General features: G+C 54.6%; 4 protein-coding genes across 20 annotated transcripts in view; 2 read left to right on the forward strand and 2 right to left on the reverse strand.

Moving 5' to 3' along the window:
* The window catches only part of TESK2 (testis associated actin remodelling kinase 2), a 147,077-nt gene extending 145,568 nt beyond the window's left edge, over nucleotides 1-1,509 (forward strand). For both annotated transcript variants that reach the window (XM_047723880.1, XM_047723881.1), the window contains one exon: nucleotides 83-1,509. In XM_047723880.1, the coding sequence (XP_047579836.1) occupies nucleotides 83-804 (722 nt within the window). In that variant the 3' untranslated portion in view covers nucleotides 805-1,509. The remainder of the gene's footprint in view (nucleotides 1-82) is intronic.
* Nucleotides 1,510-1,643: 134 nt separating this feature from the next.
* TOE1 (target of EGR1, exonuclease) lies at nucleotides 1,644-5,167 on the reverse strand. Of its 2 annotated transcripts, XM_047723900.1 has the most exons (9): nucleotides 5,035-5,167; nucleotides 4,145-4,293; nucleotides 4,016-4,056; nucleotides 3,786-3,882; nucleotides 3,504-3,662; nucleotides 2,991-3,250; nucleotides 2,631-2,790; nucleotides 1,883-2,550; nucleotides 1,644-1,838 (listed from the first exon to the last, which is right to left on the reverse strand). In XM_047723900.1, the coding sequence occupies exons 1-8, from the start codon at nucleotides 5,084-5,086 to the stop codon at nucleotides 1,930-1,932; spliced, it is 1,539 nt and encodes a 512-aa protein (XP_047579856.1). In that variant the 5' UTR covers nucleotides 5,087-5,167; the 3' UTR covers nucleotides 1,644-1,838; nucleotides 1,883-1,929. The 2 variants fall into 2 exon arrangements, with proteins under 2 accessions (XP_047579856.1, XP_047579855.1); XM_047723899.1 differs by having other exon boundaries at nucleotides 1,644-2,550.
* Nucleotides 5,168-5,218: 51 nt separating this feature from the next.
* Nucleotides 5,219-12,997, forward strand: MUTYH (mutY DNA glycosylase). 15 transcript variants are annotated; one of them, XM_047723889.1, is made up of 18 exons: nucleotides 5,219-5,348; nucleotides 8,355-8,481; nucleotides 8,580-8,658; nucleotides 8,780-8,900; nucleotides 9,454-9,602; nucleotides 9,691-9,730; nucleotides 9,853-9,926; nucleotides 10,064-10,105; nucleotides 10,181-10,252; nucleotides 10,347-10,460; nucleotides 10,545-10,642; nucleotides 10,721-10,865; nucleotides 10,945-11,008; nucleotides 11,162-11,353; nucleotides 11,457-11,593; nucleotides 11,679-11,831; nucleotides 12,031-12,072; nucleotides 12,791-12,997. In XM_047723889.1, exons 3-18 carry the CDS (start codon nucleotides 8,644-8,646, stop codon nucleotides 12,920-12,922), a joined length of 1,590 nt encoding a protein of 529 aa, XP_047579845.1. In that variant the 5' UTR covers nucleotides 5,219-5,348; nucleotides 8,355-8,481; nucleotides 8,580-8,643; the 3' UTR covers nucleotides 12,923-12,997. The 15 variants fall into 15 exon arrangements, with proteins under 15 accessions (XP_047579845.1, XP_047579838.1, XP_047579842.1 ...); XM_047723882.1 differs by having other exon boundaries at nucleotides 8,355-8,663; XM_047723886.1 differs by having other exon boundaries at nucleotides 8,355-8,663; nucleotides 9,457-9,602.
* A 507-nt stretch (nucleotides 12,998-13,504) lies between these two features.
* HPDL (4-hydroxyphenylpyruvate dioxygenase like) lies at nucleotides 13,505-15,381 on the reverse strand. The gene has a single exon (XM_047723901.1). The coding sequence runs from the start codon at nucleotides 14,898-14,900 to the stop codon at nucleotides 13,785-13,787; it is 1,116 nt and encodes a 371-aa protein (XP_047579857.1). The 5' UTR covers nucleotides 14,901-15,381; the 3' UTR covers nucleotides 13,505-13,784.
* Nucleotides 15,382-15,595: the final 214 nt, after the last annotated feature.

Below are 15,595 nucleotides of genomic sequence, written 5' to 3' on the forward strand. Positions count from 1 at the left end.
TTAAATGCTTTGTGGCACAAGGTGCCACTTCTGTTTGTTATGATTAATGTGAGTAAGCCTGTTTTGACTCATTGTTTTTCAGGACTCTTGGAAAAAGGACCTGGGGTGAAGCGACTGAGCACACTGGATGACAAGATCCCCCCCAAGTCCCCACGCCCAAGACGTACTATCTGGTTGTCTCGAAGCCAATCAGACATCTTCTCCCATAAGCCCCCACGTACAGTGAATGTCTTGGACCCATACTACCAGCCACGAGATGGTGCTGCCCGCACCCCCAAAATCAACCCTTTCAGTGCTCGCCAAGACCTCAAGGGTGGCAAGGTCAAGTTCTTTGACCTGCCCAGCAAATCTGTTATCTCCCTGGTATTTGACCTGGACGCACCAGGGCCTGGAACTCTGCCTGTGGCTGACTGGCAGGACCCCCTAACCCCACCTGCTCGCCGGTGGCGTTCTTTGCCTGGTTCACCAGAGTTCTTGCATCGAGAGTCCTGTCCATTTGTTGGCCGAGAAGAATCACTATCTGATGGGCCCCCACCACGCCTCAGTAGTCTCAAGTACAGGGTGAGAGAGATCCCGCCATTCCGAGCCTCTGCCCTCCAAGCTGCTCCAGCCCACGAAGCCATGGACTGCTCCAGTCCCCAGGAAGAAAATGGTTTGGGGCCCAGGCCCCAGGGAACCAGTTCATGCCTTGCAGGTGCTTCTGAGGAAATGGAGGTAGAAGAAGAAAGGCCAAGAGGCTTGGCTCCAGTCCCTTTCTCTGTCTCAGGCATAGGCCTGAAAACCCAGGGAAAACAGGATGGGTGAGAGGGGTTAGTCCCCAGCTCACCTTGGGGGTGGACCTTCATTTGAAGCCAGAGGGCCCCCTTGGTGCACAGCCTCGACTCTTCCCTGCAGCCTACAGAGCAGGCAGGCCAGGCCAGGCTCAATCTGGGGACTCCAAGTGCCCAAAGGCTGTGTATGAGAGGGGAGGCAGCAGTGAAAGGCCTTCCCAGGCAGGGCCAACAGCTGATACAAAGCTTCTGAAATCCAGCAAGGAGCTCTGGCTCCCACCCAACTCCCACTGCACTTCCCCAGACAGGACCAGAGGACTCTTAGTTCTGGTTTGAGCTGGCAGGCAGCTAATACCCCAGGTTCTTCTCCCACCCCAGGTCTGTCATATAAGCTACTGGATGGAACCTGGAGCTAACCAGGAAGCCATAAAAGGCATGGCTATTTCTCAGACCTGAAGAACGGGGAGCTTCTTGCCAGGACGTCTAAGACACTTGAATAATTGCTGTTTGCACTTACTGCATAGTCAGACCACATCACTACATTTCTATGCAAGGGGAGGGTGAGGCAGCGTGGTGGTCATGGCTCTTAGCTAACCTATTCAAAGATCTTTTCCAGTTGATTAATCTATTTTCATATTTATGAAGGAGTCTTAATGTTCTGCCCCAGAAACTTTCAACCTTGTGGTTGGGAGTGGGGCCGGTTTTGTAGGCCTCAGGGCCTGCTCTATCTATTTGTCAACATGTGATACAACCAGGTGGTTAAATGGCTTATGCACAGGCGGATTTTCTTCCCTTCCTGCTCTGGCTGGAGCCACGGGAACAATCTGTCCTTACAGAGCCGCAATAAGAAATAACCAAAGATGAAGCTGGTCAAATATTTTCATAACTTGTTTCTGTTGTTTTTTTGGTAATACTTTTTCCCAAGACACTTTCAGATTTAAAAATAAATAAAGTCTGTGTTACAGGTGCTGGTCAGCCTCCTTACTTGTACCCTTGTTCCTTACCCTCTAGAGTAAAGGTGGTGGTCCAGGCCAAGACCAACCCCAAACCCCCAGCTCTGTAGAAGGTGGGAGTAGAACATTTACAGGTTAGAGGAACCCAGACACCTCTGTTCCACTCTGTTCTCTTCCTGGGCCTTGAGTGCTAGGTGGAAGTTGGGTCAGCTGCTGCCCCAAGCCAGCTTCATCTTCTGGTTGTGGGCTTTGGAGGATCGGGAGAACTGGCTCTTGGCCACTGTGAGGGGTACAGCTTTGCCACTCAGGTATACCTTGTTGTGGCATTCAGGTAACCAGGGTTCAGAGCTACAGAGCTGGGGTCCTTGGCTCACTGCCACATAGGCCATCACGTAACCTGTCATAAAGGCATCAAAACCAGCCCGATGCAGTCCATCCCCAGGCACAGGGTGAGGACCGGCTTGACTCCCTGGCGCTTCTGGGGCAGCTGTATCAGCTGTTTCTGGCCCTGCTGTTTTAAGGTCCAGCTCCAAGTCATTTTTGTGACCTTGCTCCAAGCCAGGCTGGGTCCTAGTCTCATCCTCAGCTACCTCTTGCTCCATTTCTTCAGCCTTGAGGCCATCGCCACAGACCTGCTTCACTGGAGGACAATCCTCAGTTTCCTCAGAGGTCTGTTTCCCAGGCAGGCCCAACAAAGCCCTCCGCCGTTTCTCCCTACGTCGCCGCCGTCGCCGCTTGTCCTCCACCACAGCCTCATCGGTGTCAATGATAAGATCAATATCATGAGACCGAGGACACTGTGGCCCCAGGGGGCACCAACCATAGGCCTAGAGGTAGGAAAAGGCTTAGAGAGGCGTTCCAGGCATCAGAACCTCCCCTCCCCCAAGAAGTGGGTGGGTGCTCTCACCGAAAAGTTGTCACAGACGCTGGTGGAATGAGGGCGATGGGTTGCAGGGGGCATGCAGCAACGGTAGTCGATATGGGCCCTCATGCTGGAAGGATAGTTGCAGAACTCCAGGGTCAGGTGTGGGCTGCCAGCTGCCTGCTGCTTCCCATTCTCCCGCTCACTGAAAAAGCATAAGAGGGCATTGGCCCACTAGCTTATAAACTCCAAGAGAATAGGGTTTTTGTCAGTTTTGCTTACTGCTGAATACTCAGCACCAAATACTGTGCCTGGCACATGGTAGGCACTCAATAAATACCTTAAATGAATGAAATAGTCAGGCTTATACCAGGCCCCACCCCTAAACCTGAACCAGTTCCTCACCATTTCCGGAAAACATATTCTAGGTAGGAGGCCACGAAGCGCGCATGAAACTCAGCAGCATATTTGGTGTCATAAATGCCGGCTGGGAACATTTCACACAGGTCGGCAGTGAAGGTTCCCAAGCTCTCGGGCAGGTGTGCATAGAAGTTCTGGTACAGGAACACCAAGTCTATGAGACCGTTGTGTAGTACCAGGGGCCGGCGGGCCCGGATTAGCTCCAGGAACAGTGTCCTCACTGACTGGCTCTGACTCTCATCACCCTAGGTGGAAAGAAAGGGGTCATCGGGAAGGACAGTCCTGTAGGGAGCCTCTTTTGCACAACACTTATCCCTGGCGCCCCTATCTGGAAAGTTCTCGCTCCCTATGCTAGTCTATTGTGGATCAGGCTTGTTTCCCTAGCCTTATCCCTAGTGATTTCCCATATTCCCTAAGAAGCAGATCATCTCCCTGTACCCAGACCAGTTAGGAAGAAATGAAATCATAGAAGGGGCAGTGTCAAGGTTGGAGACCTACCTTGTCATTGCCTTTGTGGTACGGGATACCCTGAGCGTACTGCCGGTTGAAGTTGAAGCCATGCTGTACCAAGAACTGCACAGACTTTGGCTCTATCACATACTCTTCCATGCACAGCAGGGTCAGATTGAACACCTGAGCCAGGTAGGAGTGTTCACCCTGAGAGAGAAAGGATCTGCTACATCAGGATTTGGGATAGAAATACCGCACACCCGATGCTCTCCGGGATCTCAACCCTCTTCCCCGCGGCCACAGAGCAGGGATGGGAAGATCAGTCTATACCTTGTCTGGCTGCTGCTTGAAACAGGCAAGGCCCAGGGAGAGAACAGAACGGGTCCTGGCTGCATGACACACGGACTTGTAACGTTCCTCGATGCACCTTGGGGTTGGGTTTAGGGAGTGGCTGTGGCTGGGAGTTAGCCCTCAAACCACCCAGGACTGTGACTTCTACTCCAGGGATGAAGTCTGTCCCTCCTGCCAAGGCTGGCACCAAGATCAGGGCTTATACTTACTGGTTCAGCAAACTCTTCCTGTCCCCAAGCCCACTCAGTTCCTGGGAGTGTGAAAGGGAGAGTCTTGTGTCAGGTTCCCAGCACCAGCCCTCGCACAGCTACCTGCCCTCCCCATTCCCTTGCCCTTACCGTGTCCACAGCCACGAAGCTTGCAGTCTTTATGGCCAACAGGAGGGATGGCCACATCTCCTTGAAGTTGTCACTCTGCACATCCACCACGGGCACCTGGACTGCAAGCTTCTCCTCAGATTTTGTGCTTTTGCTGACACCGCCTGAGGCTAAGGAGAGAGCGTGGATGGTAATGCTGGGGCAGGGGCCCGGAGCAACAGGTACCAAGGTGTAGGCCATGGCTCGGGGTGGAATGTTGGGGGGCAGTTTCCATTAAGGCAAGAAATAGCACCTCTGTCCTCCAAGCCTTTGTATCACATGTTGCTCTACACACAGGCCTAGGGGTGAGCAGTGCTCTGAATTTGGGGGGGAAAGGCCGGCGTCTTCAGTGGTTTACGTCAGACTTTGGGAAAACTACTTCTCCCCACAGCACCACAATCTTTAGAAGTGGAACGCTGGATAAACGATCTGTGAGGTTCCTTCTTCCCACATTCCGCAGGAAATCCTTCTCAGGGCTTGAGGAATGCGACTCCTTTAATGCCCCCCAAAGCTCCAGAGTACTGTTCCCACGGGGCCCCAGGAGCCACAAGCAACGGTAACTAGTACCCTCCAGAGCCTCATAAATAATTTCTCACAGCCAAGCTCCCAATACATTCCACTTCTTCGGACTCACGCCACGTAACAGAACCAGGACTCTAGACTACACCTCCCGACACGCCCCTACCCGCCCCGACTGCTCTCAACGCGCCAGGCTCCCGCAGCCCGAGCCGCGCTGCCCACCGGGATTTGTAGTCTCCTCGTGGCTCTTTCCTGGTCCTCTGAACGTTAGTTTCTAGAGCCGAGAGCCCGAGGCCTTCCCCTCTCCGGAGCGCACAGGGTTTTAAGGCGGGAAGCCCTAGAAAGCCACTCACCGTCAGGAGCCGCTGGGGCTGAGGCTGCGCCATCGCCACTGTCGGCGGCCATGACACCGCGCGCCCTCGCCTGAGTAGTTGGTGGGTACGCGGAGCTTCCGCCTGCCTGCTCTCCGCGCGGCTCCGGCGGTGGGGGACGGGGTGGGGCCTCGCCCTCGGAGTCGCCGACGGGTCGGACTTCCGTTCACACCACCCGGGTCTGGCACGGAGGAGGCGGCCCGGCGCGCGCGGGGACCTATTGGCTGGCGCCGTTGCGGTCGGAGCCACGCCCCCTGGAGCGAGTCGGAAGCCGGGCGCGGGAGACTGAACTGGAGGTAATGCGTTCTCTGCGTTCTCCGGCGGGAACGGCGGCGGCGGCGGCGGCTTTATGCGGTCTTCATCCACGCGGACCCGGGGTGGGGATGGCGGTCCCCAGCTGCGGGGAGGCTGCCCGGGCCAGCCTGAAGCGCGCCCAGGAGTTAGGCACAGACAGGGCAGTGTAGGGAGAAAGAAGGATCTAATGGGAATAGGTAAATTCACAAGCAGAATGGAGACCTCACTTCCAGGAAGTGAAAAGGCGGGTAGGGGGACTCGAGACGAGGCTGCCAGAGGGGTTAGAGCCACCGACTGGCAGGGAAGCCTTTGCAATAATCCGGACAGGAAGTACAGTTGACCTCCAGGGTGATTGCACTTGAATCCTGATACCGTGAGCGACATGCCCTTACCGGAGGCCGGTTCTGTCTCCCGGGCTCCGGTTCCCATCAAGGAGTCTCAGCTCTTTCTTTATTTACTGTTTCTAGTTCATCTTCAACCTTTCTCCACTGAGTCTTTTTCATCATTAGTCAGTATCGTTTGGTTTCTCCCATTCTAGTATATGTGCTGCCGAAGCGAGCACTGGATTTCTCCCATTCTAAAGAAAGAAACCTCTTACTATATTTCATCCGGTTAATTAACAGTGATTGTTGTATACAACTTACCTGGAACTGTGCTCAGCACTGGGGACTCAATAGTCAACAAAAGAGACTCAGTCTTTGCTCATGGAGTTTTGTAGTCAAGTCAGGTAAGCGGACACTGATCAAAGAAACATAAATGTGAAATTACAATTAGTATAAGAGGGAAAAAATGAAGAATTACATAAGATTGTGAGACTAGGGGAGGGGGGCTGATTTGGACATTTAAGTCAAGACCTGAAAGAATGGGGTGACTGGGTGGCTCAGTCAGTTAAGCATCTGCCTTTGGCTCAGGTCACGGATCCCAGCCAGGGTCCTGGGATGGAGCCGCATATCGGGCTCCCTGCTCAGTGGGAAGCCTGCTTTTTTCCTCTGCTGCTCCCCCTGCTTTGTTCTCTCTCTCTCTGTGTCAAATAATTAAATAAAATCTTTAAAAAGGGGTGGGGGGTGGGGAAGACCTGAAAGAGTGAGTAACTGTTAGGTGAAGAACAGGGTAAGAGCTGTCCAAATAGAGAAAAAGGATTGGGTGAGATGTCAAGGCGGACAGATATGTGGGGGATTGAAGCAACTATTAAGGCAAATATGGCTGGAGCATAGTGAGTGGGGATCTTTGGAGCCTACAAGACTGTGTTAAGAGGATTGGGTTCTCAGAGCAATGGGTGTAAGAGCCAAAGTCCTCCATTGCTTACAAGGTACTTAGAGATCCTGTGCCCCCTACCTTCTTTACCTCTTTGACCTCCTCTACTGCTCATCCTTCCTGGGTCCATTCTAACCACACTGGCTTCCTTAGTATTCTACAAACACACCAGGCACCTTCCTTAGGGCCATTGCACTAGCTCCTTTGTAGGATGCCTTTGGCGAATTCCTTCAATTGCCTGAAATCACTGGCCAAATATCACTTTAATAAGGCCCACCTTGACCATGTGCTTTAAAATTGCAACATTCCAGGGGGCACCTGGATGGCTCAGTCGTAAAGCGTGTGCCTTTGGCTGACATCATGATCCCAGGGTTCTGGGATTAATGCCGCCCCCCCCCATCACACCAGGCTCTCTGCTCAGTGGGAAGCCTGCTTCTCCCTCTCCCTCTTGCTGCTCCCCTTGCTTGTGCTTTCTCACTCTCTCTGTCAAATAAATATATAAATAAAATCTTTTAAAAAAATAAAATTGCAACATTACACCATCACCACTCCTTATCCCCTTCACCTACTCTACATCTTCTCTTTGTATTAGTATTTATGAGTTAACATCCTATATAATTTAATTATTATTGTTCCCCCCTCCCGCATTAGAATATAAGCTCCATAACAACAGGAACCTTTGGTGTTTTATTTACTGAAGTTTCCAAGTACTTAAAACTACTTGGCACATAGGCACTACATAAATATTTACTCAGTGAATTAGTAGGAAGCCATTGAAGGTTTTAAGTAAGAAAATGAGACGATCGTGTCTTAAAAGACGGCTTTACTCTTTGGAAAATAGATTGTAGGACGAATTATGGAGTTAATGAGTTTGGTGACCATAGGTTGGCTCGGAAAGGAAGGAGAGTGGGTTTTGTAAAAGGGATAAAGGAGCAGGACCTTGAGCTCAGCGCGGTTTGGGAGAGACCACTGTTTCATATGCGGAGGAGAGGGAGCAAGAGAATGCAGGTAAGTGCAGAGGACAGGAAGCTTGTGCATTCACTTTTCTCTGAAGGAAGAAGGAAGCTCTTGATGAAAATGAGGTGATGAAGAGAGGTTTTAAGAGTTTGAAGCAGGGGCTCAGCAGGGACTGGTGGAGCACAGCACAGGAGTGCAGTCTCGGGAGGCAGACCTTCTGGGTTTGGGTGCACAGGCTGGTTCATCTCTAGAAGCCTCAGTTTCCTCATAACTGCAGTGGAGGTGATACAAGCATATACCTAATGACATTATCTGGAGATGGAGGGGTAAAACGCTTAACTTAGCATCGGGTCTGGCACACGATAAGCCCTCACTAACCAAAAGAACAATAAGGGAGTGATGAAGATCAACCAGATACATTTCTTATTACCAGTGGGCAGCCAGCTTTGGTTTACTACAAGAAAAGATTAGGAATAAAAATAGCACATCCGCTCCCACCACCACTGCCACCACCCCAACTTGCCGTCTGCTCTCAGGCTAATCTTTTCCCATCTCTGATCCTTGGTTTCTCCTTTCTATAGAAAGGAGGTTCGGGGGGCGCCTGGGTGGCTCAGTGGGTTAAGCCGCTGCCTTCGGCTCAGGTCATGATCTCAGGGTCCTGGGATCGAGCCCCGCGTCGGGCTCTCTGCTCAGCGGGGAGCCTGCTTCCTCCTCTCTCTCTGCCTGCCTCTCTGCCTACTTGTGATTTCTCTCTGTCAGATAAATAAATAAAATCTTAAAAAAAAAAAAAAAAAAAGAAAGGAGGTTCGGACTACATGATGGCTCAAGGCTGTTTCATGTGCTGCATCTCTACCAGATAAACTTCCTGCCCGCCGCGTGCTTCTAGACACACCTCATAAGCCCCTGTCCACACATAGAGTCACAGTGAGCATCCGGGATACACAGGTGTATCCTGCCCAGCCCAGCCCTGGTCTCTTCTTTTGCGTGTCTCCAAGATTCCGCTTATGTTGGTCTCTCTGAAGTCACTTGCAGAAACTCAGCCCTGCTCGTCATCCCTCAGTGCCACAGCCTGCCAAGAGCGAACCCATGAGCATCTGGAGAGTGAGGAAAGCTAGACACTCTATCATGAGGGTTGCAGAGAGGGAGGTGGCTGTTATACCCATTGTGGGGCCCCAAGATTCAGCCTCATTGTGACTGACCACTTTGGGCCTTTCTCTTCTAGGCCATCATGAAGAAGCCGCGAACAGCTGTGAGGAGTCATCACAGGAAGCAGGCATCCCGCCAGGAGGGAAAGAAGAAATGTGTCCTTAGCAGCAGCTGGGTCAAGCCTTCTACCCCAAATGGTGAGGAGCTCAGTCCTAGTCAAAGACGAAGGTGCTGGATTCATTGGCCATGAAAGGGAGGGAGATTCGGGTTGGGAAGGGAGCACAGTTATGTGTCAGGACCTTAAGGGACTAATTAAGGTCTCTTCTGACTTTGCTGTGTCACTTTGGGATGATTGCCCTGAACGGCTGCTTTTTTACCAGTGAAATGGAGCAGTTGTCTGCGCATTTCCTTCCTCTTGTGGCTTTCATGGGATCGATTGAGTTTATGAGCCTGAAAGTTTTGTAAATGGGAAAGCGCCGCACACGTATACGTTATGCTCGGCTGAAACTGTTGGGTGTTCATTGTGACCCAGAGTCAAAGAAGGCGGCCGTACCACCCTGGGAAAGTTAAGGCTGGAAATCTGGCTCAGGTTACATACAGCTAGAGAATTCTGGTCTGATTTCAGATCCAAAGCTTAAGCACGGGGTTGGGGGGAGGGGACACCCAAGTGGGAGCAGCCAGGCTGCAGTGCCCTGGGTACCTGGTGCATGGCTTAGGCAGGGACGATACCTGAGTTTCCTGTGGTCCCAGCAGACTTGGCCAGGCAACAGGAGGAGGTGGTATTGCAGGCCTTCTCCCCATACCATCTCTTCAGAGACACAGCTGAGGTCACAGTCTTTCGGGAGAAGCTCCTGAGCTGGTACGACCGAGAGAAGCGGGACCTACCCTGGAGAAGGCGGGTAAGCAGGTGAGGGACAGGACAGCAGGGTGGGAGGTGGGTATCCAGTGGTCTCCATACTGACTCCTTTCCTGGGACTGCTTTGGCAGGCAGAGGGGGAGGTGGACCTGGACAGGCGGGCATATGCTGGTGAGTGCATGTCTTGGGACCTGGGCTGCTTTGCCTGGATGCCTACTGGTCTGGGGTCTAGGGGCTGTGTGCTGGGAGCAGGGCAGGTCGTCCACGCCCTCACGCCAACCCCTCTCCCCCAGTGTGGGTCTCAGAGGTCATGCTGCAGCAGACCCAGGTTGCCACGGTGATCGACTATTATACCCGATGGATGCAGGTGACTCCAGGGAAGGAAGGGGAGGGTCATGAGCCAGACCCCAGAGAGAGCCCAGCCTTTGGGGTAGGGGTGAAGAAGGTTTCCTCCACTTCCCTTGACTTTGGGCTTGCTTCTTTTTGTTTGCCTTCGAGCTATAGAAGTGGCCAACGCTGCAGGACCTGGCCAGTGCTTCTCTGGAGGTAAGAGTCACCCTGGGGTGGGGGGAATGGGGACAAGTGAGGACTGACCACTGATCTCTCTGCTCTCACCCACAGGAGGTCAACCAGCTCTGGGCGGGCCTGGGCTACTACTCTCGAGCCCGGCGGCTGCAGGAGGGAGCCCGGAAGGTGAGGGAGTGACGGGGGTAAGGTAAGGTAAGGGGGTGAGGCCCAGGGCCTCAGGTGTTTCATAACCTAGAGCCTCCCTGGACCCCACAATCAGGTAGTAGAGGAACTAGAGGGCCACGTGCCACGTACAGCAGAGACCCTGCAGCAGCTCCTACCTGGCGTGGGGCGGTACACAGCTGGAGCCATTGCCTCCATTGCCTTTGGACAGGTGAGTCCCCAGCCCACCCTGGCTTGGTGCGTGCCACCCTTCTTCCTCCCAGAATAGGCTAACTCCTGGATTCCTCTGTGCCAGGCAGCCGGTGTGGTAGACGGGAATGTCGTACGGGTCCTGTGCCGAGTCCGAGCCATTGGTGCGGATCCCAGCAGCACCCTCGTCTCCCAGCATCTCTGGTAGGATCTCGGGGTCATGGGGAGACCGGGAAGGGTGTCTCCAAAGTGTCTTTGGCTCATAGCCACATTCCCTTGTAGGAGCTTAGCCCAGCAGCTGGTAGACCCCGCCCGGCCCGGGGACTCAAACCAAGCGGCCATGGAGCTGGGGGCCACGGTGTGCACCCCACAGCACCCACGCTGCAGCCAGTGCCCAGTGCAGAGCCTGTGCCGTGCACACTGGAGGGTGAGCCATTTGGGGAAAGGGCAGGCAGGGGCCCTAGACGGTAGCCCCTGCTGCGTGACATCTGCCTCATGCCCCTTAGGTGGAGCGGGAACAGCGCTTGGCCTTGCAGAACCTGCCAGGCAGCCCCGATGTGGAGGAGTGTGGTGAGTGCCAGCCCCAGCCCTTTACTGCAGCGTTGGGGACCTGCTTGTGGAAGCCTCATTCCAGTTTGTCCTACACCCCGAATAAGACTCTGCAGAGCTGCGCCCTGGCCTGCTCTCGGGGCCTGAGCAGCACTTGGGGCTCTCTCTTCCCAGCTCCCAGCACGGGGCAGTGCCAGCTGTGTGCGCCTCCCACGGAGCCCTGGGACCAGACCCTGGGAGTGACCAACTTCCCCAGAAAAGCCAGCCGCAGGCCCCCCAGGGAGGAGTGCTCTGCTGTCTGTGTTCTGGAGCAGCCCAGGGCCCGTGGAGCTCCTCGAATTCTGCTGGTGCAGAGGCCCAGCTCAGGTAGCTAGATCCTCAGAGCCCAGGGTGGTGGCAGGAGCACCAAGGGGGACACGGAGGAGTCGACAGCTAATGCCTGGCCACACCTGGCTGCCCTTTCTCTCAGGTTTGCTGGCAGGACTGTGGGAGTTCCCATGTGTGACCGCAGAGCCCTCCGGGCCATGTGAGCGAGAGGCCCTGCTGCGGGAGCTTCAGCGCTGGGCTGGGCCCCTCCCAGCCACCCACCTCCAGCACCTGGGGCAGGTGAGGGACCCAAGCGAGGGGCAGGGGTCTTGGCTTCTGTAGGCACATTCATGGGCCTGTTTCAGCCCCTTGGTTCTCCCTCCAGGTGGTCCACACCTTCTCTCACATCAAGCTGACATATCAAGTATACAGTCTGGCCCTGGACGGGCAGACCCCGGTGACCGTCACGCCATCTGGTGCTCGCTGGCTGACCCGCGAGGAGTTTCACACTGCTGCTGTCTCCACCGCTATGAAAAAGGCACTACTTGTGTTGTCTTCCTTGTACTTTTTTGTGTTTCCTGTATGTTCTTTGTGAACCTATTACCATGTAAACAGGGAAACACAAAAGCATATTTTAAACAGGTGTGTTGTGGGGGGCATGAAGTTGAGAGACCACAGGGGTTTGGCTCTTTGGGGTTAAGATGCCAGCCCTGCACTCTCCCCCTCTCCTTGGCTAGGTGTTCCGTGTGTATGAGGGCCAACAGCCAGGGACCCGCAAGGTGAGTCTCTTGGCCCTCACCCAGCCATCTTTCCCCAGCCCCGAACCCACGGGTTTTCAGTGAGTTAAATGACACGTGCTTGGGTGAACATTATCCCCTCCAGACCTGGCTGTGGGCAGCAGAGTAATAGTTCTTCCCTGGAGACCTTAGAGCTTGGAATCCGGGGTGGAGAATAAGAACAAATGATGGAGACAATAGGGTCACAGGTGTGTGAAAAATGCTTGTACTAGGTTTTGTGGTTTATGAGAGCTTTCTGTTCTGTCTGGGAGGCAAAGATCAGGAAAGACTGCTTAGAAGCAGCAGCTGGTAACCTGATTTGAAGAAATGAATCATCATCTCCAGGTCTGGGAGGGGAGTCTGCAGCAAGAATGTTCCTACCAGGCCCCAGAGTAGTGTGAGCAAAGCTGGTGTAACTCGGCGTGCCGCGCGCAAGGACACATTTGATGGGCAGGGCCTGTGCAGGCCAGTCAGGGCCAGGGGCACCAGGCCACAAAAGCATTTTTGGTGGAGAGAGGAATCCGATTTGTATCTTAGGGAGACTACCTTGGGCTGCCATTCAGAGTTGACCGAAGGTGTAGATAATGGAGACCGGCTGGAAGCTTTACCGCGTTCAGACGGGAACCTGAGCTGTTATCAGGGCCGTGGAGAGGGGGGCAGGAGAGGACACTCTGCTACTCTGCTGCCCCCTGAGTGGCTCCTTCCTTTGGCTTCTCCACAGGGTTCCAAACGGTCCCTGGTGTCTACTCCATCCAGCCGGAAAAGGCCCGGCCCAGGCCAGCAAGTCCTGGATAGTTTCTTCCGGCCTCACCTCCCCATGGATACACCCCACCTCAACAGTACCGCCCAGTGACGCCTCTGCAAGCCCCCACTTCCTGAGAATCCGTTGTTTTTGTTTTTTTTTTTAAATAAAGTGCTTATTTTTATAGTCCTTTTGGAGTCTTTCCACCTCCTCCCTAGCCCACTCATTCTTCCCCGCAGAGGGGCCCAGAAAGTGGTGAAGTCCTGCTTGGTGCTGTCTTCCGCTGCCCGCACTCCCAGCCAGCCCGGGGCAAACGGAGGTGAGTGTTCTGTCCAGAGTGATCGCCCCCCCCAGCCCCCAGGAGAGAGGAAGAAAGCAGCTGCAGTGGGCCCCCTGCCCGAGGCCCAACACCCTTAATCCAGATCTCTGGTCAGCTCTGACGGTAGCAGTAGTATTGTTCTAGAGCAGGTGGTTTGGCTCAGTCCTGACCCAAGCCCTCCCCACCCACAGAGGCTGCTCCCTAGGGAGAAGGGAAGCGGGAGGATTTGTTCTGTCTTAAATTCCTACCTTAAACACTAAATTTATTTCTGTATTGTTTCATATGTAGTGAAACAATACAGCGAATCAAGGGTTAATAATCATAAAATTGGGGGATATGGTGGAGAGAAATGGGATCAGAGGTCACAAAGATGGTTCAAAAGTATTGGTAAGTTCTATTTCCTACTATAATTCCTTTATCGTTCTTTATGTTAGTTATAGACTACGTAAGAACATTTCATAGTTTAAAAAAAAAAAAAAAATCCCACCTCTTTGGACCCCAGTGAGAGCTTCAAGTTCTGGTAGGTACCGAAGACATGGTGGCCGTACCTGGCCCCTGGAGACAAAGCCCTTCACCCCAAGCCTCTGCAGGTGTTTCTCAGTTCAGCTGGCCCTGTGCTCCAGTACAGGAGGCTGAAACCAGCCACAACCTTCCTCAGGCTTCTAAGTCCCTGGTGGCTTGCTCCTGCACCGACTGCCATAGGGCCCGGATGTTGCCCTGGCCAAAGCCTGTGGCCCCCTGCCTCTGAATCAGCTCCAGGAAGAAGGTGTCCTCTGGAAAGAGAGACTTGGTGAAGACCTGAAGCAGAAACTTGCCTTCATCGCCATCCAGCAGGATCCCCTGTCGGGCCAGCAGGCTAGGCTCATGCCCAGCAGCTAGGATCTGTCTTTCCTTGCCCGGCTGCTCGTAGTATGCCTCAGGAGGAGCCAGCAGCTGGCCCCCAGCTGCTGCTACCTGCTCAGTGGCTTCTACAATGTTCGGTGTGTAGAGCCCAACGTGCTGCAGTCCTGGTCCCCTGTGCCGGGTCAGGAACTGCTCCACCTGGTCCTGTCCACTAGAAGCCCCCGGTAGGGTCTCAGCCAGCACGAGAGTGGGGACGGCACTGCCTGGTGGGGTCTGCAGGGCGGTGATCTTCAGTCCCCCTCGCCCAGATCCTGCTGTCACCTCGAGGCCTGTCTCTGGGTCCTCACCTGGACTCAGTGGAAGGTGGCGAAAATCTAGGCAGTCGTGGAACCAGCGCATCAGTGTGGGGGAGCTGCCAGGGATGCAGGCTAGGGTGAGGTGGTCCACGTGGCTGACCCAGCCCGGGCTGGCTGCAGAGGATACGGGCTGGAATCCTGGGAGGAAAGGCCCTCGGACGCCCGCACGCTCCAGGAGTGTCAGGCTGAGGTTGCCCACGGGCGAGCGGACCACAGCGTAGGTGGCTGTGCCCTGCGTATCCCTCACGTTAACCGGGGGCACCGGCACGCTGCAGCCCTGCGCGACCAACGCCCGGGCGGCGGCGCCCGCGTCCGCCACGTCGAAACACAGGTTGGTGGCGCTGGGCACAGCATGACGTGGGTCCAGGCCATACAGCGGCTCCCCCAGCCCTGCGCCCTCGTTCACCAAAAAGACCGCGTCGCCGCTGCGCAGGGCCAACTGCCGCCAGCCTTCTGCTTCCCGCACCGCCAGGGGCTGGAAACCAAAGAGACGCTGCAGATCCTGGGTCAGGGGCTGCCCCGCGGGCACGTGGAAGGCAATGTGGCACAGACGACGGGCGTGCACGGCCATGGCGGTCCGGATGATGACCCTGGCTTGTCCTTCCCCTAGGACCGCTCACCTGGCTTTTCAGGACTCCCGGACCCTCTGTCCAAGGTTCGTCGTCGGAAGCCTGTGGAGTCCAGTTTTCCCGCAGAGCGTGTTCCTCGCTCTTTTCCGACGAAATCACAGACTCACTCCTTTGGGGCTCGCGGTTCTCCGCCACGACCTCTCCAATCCCGAGCAGCGTTGGGACCACCCGGTCTGCGGGGCCAGTGGTGAAAACCACGTGGAGCCAGAGCTGGGGTGCAGCCGGAGAGAAGAGGCGGCGCCAGGGACCGCGGCTCACACTCTTCCCCTCCCACGCAGACCGTGTCGCCAAGGGTACAGCGGGGACGCAGGACTGCCCTTTCCCAGAGCCTCTTGATGGGCCATGCCCTCGGGCACTGAGCCACCCTTCAACCACCGTCCCCGGAGACCACAATAGCAGCCTTCACTTGGTGCCAGGAGCCGGGCTTTTTCTCCTCCGCTAAACTTAAGAGCAAAGGGAACCAATCCTAGCCGGGGGAGGAGCCAGAATTCCTAACCGCCTACCCCCGCCCCTGCCCCAAGCAAGGAATTTACCAGTGTCCTGTTTTAGCTTAAAAATGCTAGAGAATTTTGCCTTTGACGCGTAATGTTCCTTTAAAACTTTAAAAATATCAAAATGTTTTTTTTACAGATTTTCT

This window comes from Lutra lutra, chromosome 4 (assembly GCF_902655055.1).
Source record: "Lutra lutra chromosome 4, mLutLut1.2, whole genome shotgun sequence".
In the NCBI taxonomy this organism is placed as follows: domain Eukaryota; kingdom Metazoa; phylum Chordata; class Mammalia; order Carnivora; family Mustelidae; genus Lutra; species Lutra lutra.

Excerpts from the sequence above, each read along its gene's own strand:
- TOE1 (XM_047723900.1), bottom strand. The coding sequence starts at position 5,086 with ATGGCCGCCGACAGTGGCGATGGCGCAGCCTCAGCCCCAGCGGCTCCT. Across the intron at positions 3,883-4,015 it reads AGGAAGAGTTTGCTGAACCA|GTGCATCGAGGAACGTTACA; the intron begins GTAAGTATAAGC and ends CCCAACCCCAAG. Across the intron at positions 3,663-3,785 it reads TCAAGCAGCAGCCAGACAAG|GGTGAACACTCCTACCTGGC; the intron begins GTATAGACTGAT and ends TTTCTCTCTCAG.
- HPDL (XM_047723901.1), bottom strand. The coding sequence starts at position 14,900 with ATGGCCGTGCACGCCCGTCGTCTGTGCCACATTGCCTTCCACGTGCCC.
- MUTYH (XM_047723882.1), top strand. The coding sequence starts at position 8,562 with ATGTTGGTCTCTCTGAAGTCACTTGCAGAAACTCAGCCCTGCTCGTCA. Across the intron at positions 8,664-8,779 it reads ATGAGCATCTGGAGAGTGAG|GCCATCATGAAGAAGCCGCG; the intron begins GAAAGCTAGACA and ends TTTCTCTTCTAG. Across the intron at positions 11,354-11,456 it reads GGTGCAGAGGCCCAGCTCAG|GTTTGCTGGCAGGACTGTGG; the intron begins GTAGCTAGATCC and ends CCTTTCTCTCAG.